At 40.4% G+C, this 14,327-nt stretch overlaps 1 protein-coding gene across 7 annotated transcripts in view; it reads left to right on the plus strand.

Moving 5' to 3' along the window:
- Nucleotides 1–9,470: 9,470 nt before the first annotated feature.
- LRCH2 (leucine rich repeats and calponin homology domain containing 2) overlaps nt 9,471–14,327 on the plus strand; it is a 134,572-nt gene continuing 129,715 nt past the window's right edge. For 2 of the 7 annotated variants that reach the window (XM_051827276.3, XM_051827277.3), the window contains exon 1: nt 9,565–9,962. In XM_051827276.3, the coding sequence (XP_051683236.1) occupies nt 9,593–9,962 (370 nt within the window). In that variant the 5' untranslated portion in view covers nt 9,565–9,592. Of the gene's footprint in view, nt 9,963–14,327 lie in introns of all 7 variants that reach the window. The other 5 variants (XM_051827272.3, XM_070066580.2, XM_051827273.3 and 2 more) reach the window with 5 other exon arrangements.

The raw sequence follows: 14,327 nt of genomic DNA on the forward strand, positions 1-14,327 counted from the left end.
TCTTGAAAACCAACCATTGTCTTATGTACATTATCTTAAGTTCTTGGTTGTTTCAAGTTGGAGTATAAATTCCATCCCCTTTATTCCATGTTGGACTAGAGCAGAAGAATTAAACCTCTTCATTTTTTGATTATATGTAATATAATATAGATATTTAAAATCTTAACATCAGTGCTGACAAAGATGTTCTTGCATATGTTGCTGTTGACAATGTAAATTAGTGAAGTTTTGGTCATATTTATTAAGATACTTGAAGTATTTCTATCCCATGATTGAATAATAGAACTTCTTGGACTCTAGCATAAGTAAATCATAAAAAACAAAAGAGGATTTATTCATAGTATCTTAACAGCAAGGTAATGCATAATTTAGGAATAATGGGGTCAGCGTTGTGGTGCAGGAGTTTAAGCCACTTGTGATGCTGGCATCCTGTATGAGCACCCATTCACTTCCAATTTAGCTCCTTGCTGATGTGTCTGAGAAAGCAACAGAAGATGGCCCAAGTACTCGCACCCTGGCCGCTCATATGGGAGACCTACATGGAGTTCCAGGCTCCTGGTTTCTGCCTGATCCAACTCTGGCCATTGCAGCCATCTGGGAAGTGAAACAGTAGATGGAAGCTCTCTCACTCTCTGAGTCTCCTTCTCTCTCTCTGTAACTCTGTCTTTCAAGTAAATTTTTTAAAAAAATTCAGGAATGTTAGTAAGAACCTAAATATCGAATAACAGAAACATGAGTCAGATAGTATATATGGAATATTGTATAATATATAGTATCATATATATTATATATAATACATACATATTATATATAATATATAGTGTCGTGTATATTGTATAATACATAGTATCATATATGGCTATGATAGCTGTAAGAAGAATTTAACAATAAAATAATGCCTTTAATATGTTATAAAATGATTAAATATAAACATTTATAAATAAGATTAAATAATAAATAAAAATTTGTGCCATGGGAAAACTTGAGGCTAATATACAAAAATTTTATCACCAAATACAAACCTTTGTAAGTGCACATAAGTTTACATAATGAAGGGAAAAAACCCTTTTAAAAGGTTGTTGTATGATAATCTTGGGCTTCTAATACTTTGTTTTTAAAGATCTATTTATTTGAAAGGCAGAATTACAGAGAGACAGGGAGAGACAGAAAGAAAGAGAGAAAGATCTTCCATCTGCTGGTTTATTCCCCAAATGGCCGCAATGGCTGGGACTGGGCCAGACCAAAACTAGGAGCCAGAAGCTTCAACCAGGTCTCCCACGTGGGTGCAGGAGCACAAGCATTTGGGCCATCCTCTGCTGCTTTCCCAGGTGCATTAGCAGGGGGCTGAATCAGAAGTGGAGCAGCTGGTTCTTGAACCGACACCTGTATGGGATGCTAGTGTCACAGCCTGCAGCTCCACGTACTATGCCATAATGCCAGCCCCTTATGGTAATTTTAAAGAGACCAGTTTAGGAGTGAGTATTTTAGCACATTGGTTAAGATGCTGCTAGGGATGCCTTCTTCCATATTGGAGTTCCTCAGTTCTAATTCCAACTCTGCTTCTGATTCCAGCTTCCCATTAATGCATACTCTGGGAGGCAGCTGGTGATGGCTCATGTACTTGGGTCCCTGCCACCCAAATGGGTGACCTGGATTGAACTCCAGGATCCTGGCCCCAGCAAGGCCCAGTCCCAGCTGTTGCAGGCATTTGAAGAGTGAGCCAGCCAGATGAAGGATTTCAATCTCTGTCTCTTTGTCTCTCTTTGTCTGCCTTTGAAATAAATGAAAATTAATAAATAATTTTAAAAGGCCTGTCTATGTAAGCCCATAAAAGATGGTAGGTTGATTTGATGTTTGATGGAAGTTGTTAATGAGTAAATTTAGCAATTTTAAAATATTTATTTATTTATTTGAAAGTCAGAATTACACAGAGAGAAGGAAAGGCAGAGAAAGAGAGAGAGGTCTTCCATCTGCTGGCTCACTCCCCAGTTGGCCGCAATAGCTGGAGCTGTGCCGATCTGAAGTCAGGGGCCAGGAGCTTCTTCTGGGTCTCCCATGTGGGTGCAGGAGCCCAAGGACTTGGGCCATCTTCCACTGCTTTCCCAGGCCACAGCAGCGAGCCTGAACGGAAGTAGAGCAGCGGGGACGTGAACCAGCACCCACATGAGATGCAGGCACTGCAGACGGCAGCTTTACCCGCTACGCCACAATGCGGGCCCCAGCAATTTTATTTAAGTTAAGCAAGCAGTACTTAGCAAGCAGTAATCACTGTTATATGAGGATAATTTAGAAGCAGTTAAGTGACTAAGGATTATTTAACTGTCAACAGTTATAATTGGAGAGTGGTTTTATGTTTATGCTTCTGTTCAAATATTTTTACTTGTCCACTTCTCACCTGAGACCTTGGACAAGTTACATAATTTCTTTGAAGCATAGTAGTTTCTTTACTTACAAGATTGGGACAACAGTGTTTGCCTCATCCAACTATTGTGACATTAATAGAGATAATTTACTTTTCAGTGTTAGATATTGTTAGCCAGTAGAGTATGTTAATGATAATAATACTAGCTGTCACCCATGAGTACTTACAATGTGCTAGATACTCTTCCAGGTGCCAGACCTGTTAACTAATTCTAATCCTCACAATATCACTGTGTGGTAGGTAGTACTGGCATCCCTATTTTTAAGACTAGGGAAGGAGGCTGAGATAGGATAAGAAACGTACCAAGGTCATGCAATTAGTAAGCAGCAGAGGCATAAAAGCAGAAAGGCCTCAGTTAGGAGGCTACTATAGTAGTACAGCGAAAGCAGTGGCTTGAATTCAGGGTATGGCAGTGGAGATGACATTAGTAGCCAGACGGTGTGGTACATTTACGTGTTTAATTTTGCCAACCCATCAAAAGGCTATTTCTTAAAGCCAGTTGGAGAAGCCATCAGCAGCTAAGAAAATTTTAAACTCCTCAAACTTTATGTATGTGTCCTTGAATAAAAGGTTTTAATCTAAGTGGAGGTTTTTTAAGAGCAAGATTTTTGTTAAAGAGTGCTTAAGATATACAAAATGGAAGAATTTGATGAGTTCATCAAGAAGAACCTAGTTGTTTGCTAATTAGTACCTTAGAATTATGTACTCCATTATTTAATGGGTAGGGTTAGCTGCTTCAATAAAGAGACTTTTAAAACCACAAGAGAGCAGAAAAGTATGTTAGTTTTCTACATTAATTATACCTGTTTAGACACTCGTAGTGTGAAACATGAGGTCATCACAACCAATACATTTTCTTCTACTTTATGGAATCATACCATAATTGCAGACAAAGTACTTAAGCAAAATAAATATCCTCTTGAGCATTATCATTGCCAACTTAAACCTATAATGTAAGTGAAAATTGAAATTTCCAACCACCTCACCCAAACCAAACATATCTTAAACCATCCTACAATATTTGCTCACATACTCTTCGTTTAGGGAACAGAGCTTTGACTCTTATCTCTAATAATGTACTAATAGGCTAACTGGGATCATGCTGTAGTCTGTGGTCAAGAATGAGCAAATCTTGTTACAAAATGGAAAGAAAAATTGGATTTTAGGGCCATGTTGACCCTCTTAGGTCTATAGCATTAGGTTTACAGATTCAACCTTTAAAATAAATTTCATCATACACCAAAACAAAATACACAGAGACATATACACCCTTTGAAATAGGGCACACAGCCACTAGGTTATGCCTCAGTCACTGTCCCATGGAGATTCATGTCGTAGGTATTTGTGATTCAGGAGATAAACTAAAAAGTATAAACTTGCTTAAACTACACTTTACATGAAATAAATGCTATTTAAAGTCATGAAGATTTGAAGCAAATTTTCAAGTAAGGAAATATAGTTAGACCTTGGTAGGTGGCCAACTTGATTCTTTGTCAATTGATTCCAGCCTTATTTTTATGTACAGAATTTGGTCCAAATGTTTCTATTTCATTATGCTTAAGAAAATGCTGCTGCCAAGCTGTTCTAGGACTTACATTTTCTCCTAGGGTTTTAATCTAGCTTGATATCATAACTTTAACATGCTTTAGTGAAATGATATTGACTTCTGTTTTTCTTTATAATAGGCATAGCCTGCTTAGAAGTAGCATGATAGTTGTCTAGCTTTTACTTTTAATAATTAGGATTTTGCTTAATGAGACCCAGTTTCATTATTATCTCTCACATATTTTAAGAAGAGAAAGGTAACCCAAGACAAACTTGCCCAAAATGGCATATCACATGTTGCTATGTTTCTATTTGAAGAGGAGACTTTATAATGTAATCCTAAAGAAGATGAAATATATTCCTTAGTCATATGTTTTCTGATTGGACATAATAGATTTAAAATAACTACATGTTGATGTCCTGTTTAATTTCTTTTGATCAATCTAAACTAGCAAAAATCCACAATACACATTTTGCATGCTATCCTAATAGGAAAATTCTTCATAACTTGTAACAGACTCATGTTGAGTATAAAGCCACACACTTAGATATATTTTAAAGAAGGATTTGGAGCAGATATTTAAATGGATCCCATGGCATCAGATGAATGTATTAGAATCCCAAGGTCAAATTATAGGATTGTGGGGGCAGATGAGTGGCTTAATGGTTAAATCACCAATTTAGATATTGGAGGTCCTAGGTTTGATGCTCAGCTCCACTTCTGACTCCAGCTTCCTGCTAATGTACTCTCGGAGCAGTGGTGATAGACTCAAATAGTTGGGTTCTTTCCACCCATGTTGTGAGACTTGGATTAAGTTCCTAGCTCTTGGCTTTGGCTCTAGTATTTGAGGAGTGAACCAGCAGATGGGGGCTCTCTGTCTCTTTCTGCCTCTCAAATGAGAATTTTTAAAAAGTCAAGGATTGGGGCCGGTGCTGTAGTGCAGTGGGTTAACGCCCTGGCCTTTAGTATTGGCATCCCATATGGGTGCCGGTTCGAGACCCAGCTGCTCTACTTCTAATCCAGCTCTCTGCTGTAGCCTGAGAAAGCAATAGAGGATGCCCCAGGCCAAGCCCTTGGGCCCCTACACCCATGTGGGAGATCCAGAGGAGGCTCCTGGCTCCTGGTTTCAGATCAGCCCAGCTCCAGCCATGGTGGCCAATTGGGGAGTGAACCAGTGGATGGAAGATCTCTCTCTCTCTCTCTCTCTCTCTCTCTCTGCCTCTCCTCTCTCTGTGTAACTCTGAGTTTCAAATAAATAAATAAATCTTTAAAAAAAAAGTCAAGGATTGCATTAGAGGCAAAGCAGGAATTAGAGTCAGGTTACCTGTTGACAGTGAAAACACAAAGATTAGGGGAGACAGAAATTTAGGCCTCAATTTCACCTCAAAAGCAGTACAGAAGAAAAGTGTTGGTAATACAATAGCGTGGAAGAATTTAGAATTGCCATGTTATTAACTCATGGCCCACTGACATCAGTGTTCTATTGGCAAAGTGAAACTGTAACAATTAATAGTCATTACAATGAGCTAGATATTTTACATAACTATCTCATGTAATAATACAAATAAAATCATTTGTTTTCATTTATTTGAAAGGGATGAACAGTAAGGGAGGGAAGGATAAAGAGAGAGAAAGATCATCCATCCTCTGGTTCACTCCCCAAATGTCTGCAGTAGTCAGTGATTTGCCAGGCCAAAGCCAGGAATGAGTAACTCAATCTGGTTCTCTTACAAGGGCAGCAGGAACTCAAGTGCTTGAGGCATCATTTGCTGCTTCCCGGGGTGTAGATTAGCGGGAAGCTGGAATCAGAAGCCGAGCTGGGACTCAAACCTAGGCACTCGTATATGGAACGTGGGTGTACCAAGCAATCTCAACCACTGTGTCAGATATTTGGCCTTGATCTCTGGTTTACAGATGAGGAATCTGAGACTGAATCTGAGTGAGAGGTTAAGTCACTTTTCTTACATTTCACATTTTATAAGTGTCAGAGCAGGGATTCTAATCAAGATAGAACATAACAGGGTTGGCACCAACGTTGAAGATTAGGTATGTAATAGTTTTTTTTAAGTAGCAGTGATTATTCATACATTTGATCAATTCGTTTTTGAGTTAACAAATGTTAACTGTAGGATTAATGAGTTCATTACAGGTAGGTGTTGTGGTGAAGTAGGTTAAGCCACTTCCTGGAATGTGTGCCTGAGATGGAGTCTTGCCTCAGCTCCTTTTTTTTTTTTTTTTTAAGATTTATTTATTTTACTTGAAAGTCATAGTTACACAGAGAGAGAGGGAGAAGCAGAGAGAGAGAGAGAGAGAGAGAGAGAGAGAGGTCTTCCATCTGCTGGTTCACTCCCCAAATGGCCACAATGGCCCGAGCTGCGCCGATCTGGAGCCAGGAGCCAGGAGCTTCTTCCAGGTCTCCCACATGGGTGTAGGGGCCCAAGCACCTGGACCATCTTTTGCTGCTTTCCCAGGCATATTAGCAGGGAGCTGGATTGGAAGTGGAGCAGCCGGGCTTGAACTGGCACCCACATGGGATTACGGCAATGCAGGTGGTGGCTTTATCTGCTATGCCACAGCACTGGCCCTTTCCTATTTTTGACCGTTTAGTAGAACCCACAACACAAGACCCACTGATACAGAGAGCTGACTGTAATAATAATATTTAAATAGGGCTTACTATTTGCCAATAACTGTTTTAATTGCTTTATATATGTTGTCACTCAATATAACAATCCTGCAAAATATGTACTTTTGTTCTTTCATTTTATAGATGAGGGAAAATAGTATATTCTTCACATAAGATTGTTGTGAGAATAAATAACATCATATATGCTGAGCACAATACCTGGCATTCATTCACTTCTCAGTAAGTAGTGCCAGGAACCATTTTCCATGCAAGTAATACTATAGTATTTGATGGAATAAAGACATAAGCCTCAGCCATTCTCCCCTATTGCCCAAAAGATAGATAAACATTGGAATTTATTCCTTGCCCTTGAATCTCAACTGAGTCTCACACCCTATTGCCTTTATTACACCCCCACCCCTCGCATTCTTTCACAGGTTCCCAAGGACCCCCCAGGACACCTGAAAGACCAGTTCCAGGACCCTCCCAGAAACTCCATCTTGGTCTCCCACATGGGTGGCAGGGGCCCAAGTCCTTGGGCCATCTTCTGCTGCTTCCTCAGGTGCATTAGCAGGGAGCTGGATGGGAAGTGGAGCAGCTGGGACTATGAAAGGAGTGCTCTGATATGGGACGCTGGTGTCAGAAGCTGCTCTGCCACAATGCTGGCCCTTACACCATTTTATATTTTGGTATCCAGAGCAGAGTCTGGAATCAATGCTTCATCGATCTAGAGGGATGATCATTTTAAGCATTATTGTTATTTTCCAGTGTTACCTATGAAGACACTGAAATATAAAGGCTTTAAGTCATTTTTTTCGAGTATTACAGAGTTAATTAAAAGGTTGGGACAAATTTCTAAACTTTATACTTTCTCTTCTAAATCTTTTACCTCTGTTTGGCCTTGGTGTTCTTGTCGAAGAGCTCTCCAAAATCTTATTTTGCCTGATTTTCAGGTATACCTACTTTATTTTTATGCTTGTCATTTTTTTTGTTTTACTAAGACTGACTTTAAAATATTTAAAAGATTAGTTCCTTCTTAAATTTGATTGTACATGGCCATTTTACTTTACAGATCCTATGATCCTCAGGTTATATTTTTTGTGGAGTCCAATACATTGATTTGAATGACTGCAAAGTTCTTAATGACTGTTTATTAAAATATTTCCTTTTGTAATCTTTTCTCTAATTTGGTTTCCTTCTTCACCTCTCTTAATTCTGGAAATTCTCTAATACTTGCTTTGTTTTGAGTTATAAGGAATATGCAATATAAGGTATAACATTAATTTATAATTTCTTTTCAGTCGCTAATTCACTGTGTAGTGTCTGATTCTCAGTTCTTTTTCTCTTATGTGTCATACATATGGTGAGTGTAATTTCTCACAACATAATCATTTAACTTAACTGATAATTCTTTCTGTATTTGTTTACAAAGTAGAGCCCACAGCAGCCGTCGCTGTGGCATAGTGGGTAAAGCTGCTGCCTGCAGTGCTGGCATCCCATATATGAGCCTGTTCCAGTCCTGGCTGCTCCACTTCTGAACCAGCTCCCTGCTATGGCCTCAGAAAGCAGTGGAAGATGTCCCAGGTGCTTGGGGCCCCTGCATCTGCATGGGAGACCCAGAAGTTGCTGGCTCCTGGCTTCAGATTGGCTCAGCTACTGCCGTTGCTGCCATTTGGGGAGTGAACCAGTAGATGGAAGACCTCTCTCTCTTGCCTCTGCCTCTCTGTAACTCTGTCTTTCAAATAAATAAATAAATAAATATTAAAAAAAAGTATAGCCCAGGGTAAAATAAACGTTTGTGAAGTGGAGATTTGTAACAAAATGAAAAGTGTTGACCTACTGGTAAATTGAAGTAGATGTGACAGAGATGTATACAATCTTTAGATTAATGAGAACTGAGTATGCCAAGCATTTATATAGTTTTCTTCAGTGACTTTAATGAATGCTAGTGAAAAGATTTGAGTGATTGGAAGTGGAGAGGGTGGGGAGAAGAGGAGTGGCAGCTGCCTAAGTGGTTTGGTGAACACGTAAATAGGTAGTTTGGAGTCAGAACTTGGAGGCCTGGAATGCCTGAAGGAGTCTGCACTTTCTTCTCTTGATCTTCTATGTTAAAAAATTTTCAAGTTCTAAAAATGAACTCCTAACAGTCCACGATTGATTGGCTTCATATACCCAATGTTAAATATTTAGGATTCCATTTAACTCCGAAGTTGTATTTCAAAAATAACCTTTAAGGTTATTTGATGATCAAAGCATTTTTCACCAGCCGATATTGACATGATAAGAAACTAGGGATATTTCAGAGATCTTGGCACAACTTCAAAGAGTGGTAGAACAGAATGTGGAGAACTCTTCCAAGTTTTGGAAGGCAGCATTTGGGCTGAGACCCACACACTGAGATGAGAGGCTTCCCTGAAAATAGAAAGTCTTTCCTACTTTGGAGTTCTAAAGGATGGCAGAATTCATATCTGCCTAAGACTCAATCCTGCGTTCATTTTCCTCCCTCACTCAGTGCCTCCTCGGGACAGCGTTAACACTGCTAAATGATTCCTGAGGTATTTCCAGTAAGCCTCCCAGAAAGCTGCCTCATTGTCCTTCTAAATGGTGTTTCTATGCATTCGGAAAGGAATCCTCCTCATGCCTATCTCATATACTTGTTTTTGTTTTGCAGAACGAAAAAGCTGCTGCAACTTGGAGATTTGGACACCCATCGCCCAAACGACTGGTGTCGCTTTGCAAGATTTGGTACCCAAAGCCGTGGAACCAGGATTTAGCATCCTTCCTCTGATGGCACGTTTATTTAAGCAAGCGTACTATACTTTCGAACATCATCTCCTCTCTATTCCACACCTCCTCCCAGCCCGCCCCCTGGTTCCTTCCAACCCTCTATCTCGCCCCCCCCACCCCCTCCGCCTGATCCTGCGCATGCGTTCTAAGAACCCCCTACACTCACGACACTGGCTGAGTATTGTCGGGGGCTATTCTCTCTCCCAGGAACATGGCGGCGAGTCAGGGAGGTGGTGGTAACAGCGGGGGCGGTGGTTGTGGTGGAGGTGGAAGTAGCGGCGGCTGTGTCGCGGCCGGAGGCGGCGGCGGCGGGGCCGGAGGGGGAGGTGGCGGCGGCGGCGGCGGCGGCGGCGGCAGTGGCGGGACCGTGGTAGTGCCTATCCCGGTACCGACTCTTTTCGGTCAGCCGTTCCCCAACGGGCCGCAGTGGAACCCAGGGAGCCTGCAGCCTCAACACACCGTGAGGAGCCTGGACCGGGCCCTGGAGGAGGCGGGCAACTCTGGCATCCTGAGCCTCAGTGGTAGGAAACTCCGAGACTTCCCCGGTAGCGGCTACGACCTGACGGACACCACCCAAGCAGGTGACAGGACGGGGCGGGGGGCTTGGGGGGGGGCTGGATTGCGAAGGAGGAGGTGGGGGAGTGGGTGGCTGCGTGGCCGCGTTGTTGGGCTAGGCTGGTCTGGGCGGGTGCGCGGGGGCGGCGGGACTGACAGAGTCCCAGCAGCTCATTCTCCTGAACCCGAGAGGAGTGAGGAGGGGCTAGTGGAGGGGGAGCCAAGGATGTATGGATACAGGAGAGCAGTGTCGGGGTGAAAGGGCATTATTGTGATGGCGACTTTTCTTAGAAAGGGTGGGAGGGAGGTATTGACACCCTTATTAGTGCGCTTCTTTCAACTCTCCTGGATGTTCCCGGAACAACAACACCCCCCTCCCCCCCAGCAGACGGTCCGTAAAATTCTGTCTCCACAGGCTCCTTAAAGACATCCATGCCCGCTAGAGCAGCAGAGCCCCTTTCCCCAAGTACGGCGGCAGGGTCGCCGTGGTCTGCGTTCTTATTTTGTTTACGGTTTAATCATCCTAAGACTCTCTTCGCTTCTTTCTTGTCACGTATGCCTTTAAAGATAGAGATTTTTCATTTTCTCGGTGTTGAAGAAGGTAGTGGTGGTTAAATTAGTATTTGCTGCGGTGGTAAATTAAATCATCAATCACTTACGTGTCTGGTTCCTGGGGGAAAGATAATCCTTGCTTTAAGTGATGTTAGTCTTCATTTTTATAGCAGAAAGAGCCAAAAATTTTAAGGGATTTTTCTTTGAGAAAAAAATTGGAGTTGTGGATTAATGGGTTCACATTTTGGGTGAGAAATTGGCTATTGTAGTGTTGTGCGTACTGTGTCTGGTAGTCTTTGTTGTGGCTGGCATTTTTTTTTAAATCTACACACTCTTCCCCACTCTGCTGATTATTTTACGTGTGTTTTGGTTTGATGAAAGGATTTTTGCTTTTCATAATCTTTAAATGCGTTATTTATCTGTCTCTTTTCATCTGCTTTGTTGAAATAAATAATGGGCAAAATTATTTTCACAGATGTGGTGAATTCTGAAACAATATAGTAAGTAAATTCACTCATAATGAGAAGTAGTAGGAGACATTAAGAACAAGGTAATTTCAGAATATTTAGTGTCTATATATTAAATCAAGGTATGTGGGTTGGAAGAGGAAGAAAACCTAAAATTGAAGCTTTCCATCCATTGATTGATTCTCTTAGGAATTACCCTGGGAACGATGAATGTGTAATTGGTCCCTAATTCTGTATTTTGGAAAGCACATTTGAGTATTTACTGCTTCACTCTCAACAGATTTCTTAAACAATACATTCACATGTTCATCACTGTTTTGGCAGGATATTATACTACTTTGGTATGTTCTTCAAAGGCTTCAAGAAAAATGGTTTCAGGCTGCATTATTATAGAGTATCTTTCTTTGCTTATTGTTCTTTGTAATCTATAAAGGATCATTTTATCTGCAGGAGAAAGTTTAAGCATCTTAGCTTAGCATTCAGGGCTTTCACTGTCTGGCTCCAATTTATTGTTGAAACCTTATCTCTGAAACCCTCCTGCATAGAACCCTCTCTTCCAACTTGATCTCCCTCCCTTCAGTGTATTTTGTGCATTTCTGTCTCATCTTTGTATAAGGTCATCAGCATGTTGGAGATTTCCCCCTCTTCTCCACCTATTTAATTGTGTTCAAACCTCAGCTTTTCCAAGAAGCTGTCTCCAACTCCCTTAGCCCACAGCAGTCTCCTGTGTCTTTGAATTCCCATGGTACTTATTGTCTTTACCACTTACTTGGCAGTGCTAGCTTTCTTTCTTTTTTTCATTTGTGTCTTGCTGTCCCTAAGAAGATGGGAGAGTCCCTTAAAAGGCAGGAATTAAGCCATATACTTGTTCAGTTTTCTCATTATATATTCCTTTTATTGGTTTTGATATTTCTCATAAATAATTAATATTATCTTCTCAGTTACAACCTTTGGCTTTTAAGTCCTCATTCAGTTGGTTTTCTGAGGTAAGCTTCAGTACAAACCAGAAGTATAAACTTTATTAGTGTTTATAGTAACATGGGACTTCTTGAAATAATTCCCCTTCATTGTACTTTTATTTTTTCATTTAAATATATGTCTCTTGATCCCAGAATCAGACTAAAAAAACTTGTGGTGCTTATTTTTCCATTTAAATGAGATATCTGCCAGGGACTTGTTTGCTATTTTTTAAAAGATTTACTTATTTTAAAAAGATTTATTTACTTACTTGGAAGGTAGATAAAAAGAGGAAGAAACAGAGAAAGAGAGAGACCTTCTGCCTGCTGGTTCACTCCCCCAAATGGCCACAATATTCAGGGCTGAGCCGGGCTGTGTACAGGAGCCTGGAATTCCATCTGGATCTCCTGTGTGGATGGCAGGGGCGCCCAAGCACTTGGGCCATAATCTGCTGCCTCCCCAGGCACATTAGAAGGGAGCTGGTTTGGAAACACAGCAGCCAGGATTCCAACTGGCACTATGATAGGGGATGCTGGTGTTGTAAGTAGAGACTTAACTTGACATTTACTTTTGACAAAATTCAGCCATTAAATATTTAGGGGCAATAGTTTTGAATGTAGAGACCAGTATCCATTCTGTGTAAATGAAGATAGATACACCGAAACTGAAGAAACAGCATGCTTGAGGTTATGCATTCATACATGCTTTCATACATACACATACACATAAATACACACATACATATATACACAGTAGGTCTTTGCTTTGATCAAGAAAGTTCTGTATGATAATCTTATACTGCTCTTAAAGTGACTTTCCATGGAATAATATTTTAGAAGCAAACTTACTAGTTGAACAAACAATTATTTATTAGGTTGAGAAGAGACTGGGAAGAAGGGAAAATAATTAAGAAGCTATTCTGTTTGTGAAGGGTGATAAGGATCTTGGCTGAAACAAGGGGAAATTGATAAATTTCAAAAGCAGGGGAGAGGGCTTTTTATGATATATTGCCATTCCTCACATACACATAAGATGAAATAGACCAGTGTTTCCATACTCTCTGACTGCACTTTAAAATCGTACTGGAGGGTTTGTTTGTTTGTTTTGTTTTGATTTTTAAACCTATACCTAGACCCCACTCCAGACCAATTAATTCAGAATCTCAGTAGCTAAGGGACTTAAAAAAAAAAAAAAGCTTCCCACATGAGTCTAATGTGTAGTCAGGGTTGAAAAACCATAAAATAGCTAACTTTTTTAGACACTCAAGAAATATTTGTAGTTTGAATGAGAACATTGATAAAAATTTAGTGATTAAACCCAATGCCACTTGTCAAGAGAGTGAAAATCAAAACTAGGAACTTAGTGTTCAAATTGTAGCCCAGTGTTCTTTTCATCAAACTGTGAAGCAGATACTCATTTTTTCCCATTGTATTGTGTCTGCTCATGATATCAGGAGTAGAAATTCACTAGGAACCTGTCTTTTCCATGCATAACTCTGGCTTACATTTGGCACTGTTCAATACATTTGCAGTAAGAAAATATTTCCTTCAAAACATGTAGACATGAAGTCTTATTTTCTCTAAGTTTTGCTTTGAGGAAAATGGATAGTAGGCAGCTGTTGGTAAAGTTTCTTTGGTGTTTTTACTTCTCTATTTGCATTTCCGGTGTCGTCTTCTCCTGCCTGTCCCTATCATGCTACCCTCCTTGTTTCTCTTTCCTTCTTCAGCCTTACTTCCCCTTACTGGGATGAAGCTCAAAACTAAATGATGATGGCAGCCTCTTGAGGAGATTAACATTTACAAGGAGGGGAGGGTTGCCAGTGTATTTGAAACCAAATGGTGCATTATGCTCCTGACTTTTTTTTGAGTAGAACTGCCTTCCAGATACTCCTTGGTTAAAATCCTCACTCACCTAAGGACATTCAACCTGGGATCAGAGAGTTGATAATCTGTTTCAGGAAAGTAGCTGACTCTGGCTTTAATCTCTTCTCTGAGAAGGTCTGTGGGTAGATTTGGCAAGATGAAGGCATAATTACCTTAGAACTTTTTGGTACATCTGGATAGTTAGTATAATTTGTTGACTTGAAAATGAATTTAAATTGTTACCCAAAAAAATCTTGAAATTTTTCATAGTTGACTTTGTCACCAGTTCTACAAATAAGTGGATGTGCTTCAGCCTACTTGCAGCTGCTCCCTCTACTTCTTTATACAGCATCACCTCTTTATGTCCATGCGCAGTAGGTCTGTGAAACAAATTTAGGAATTCTAATATACGTCAGATAGTGCTGTGTTCTGGATAATCACGTGTTTTCCTGAAAACCAGGAGTCAACTCAAGCATGTCCTACGTGTATTGGTTCACCTTTTCAACTGTGGGGCATGGTGCATTGGATCAGGTTTAAAACTGAGCCAGATAAA

The sequence above is a fragment of the Oryctolagus cuniculus genome, chromosome X, assembly GCF_051225735.1.
Source record: "Oryctolagus cuniculus isolate XC-2025 breed Fujian yellow rabbit chromosome X, ASM5122573v1, whole genome shotgun sequence".
Classification (NCBI taxonomy): domain Eukaryota; kingdom Metazoa; phylum Chordata; class Mammalia; order Lagomorpha; family Leporidae; genus Oryctolagus; species Oryctolagus cuniculus.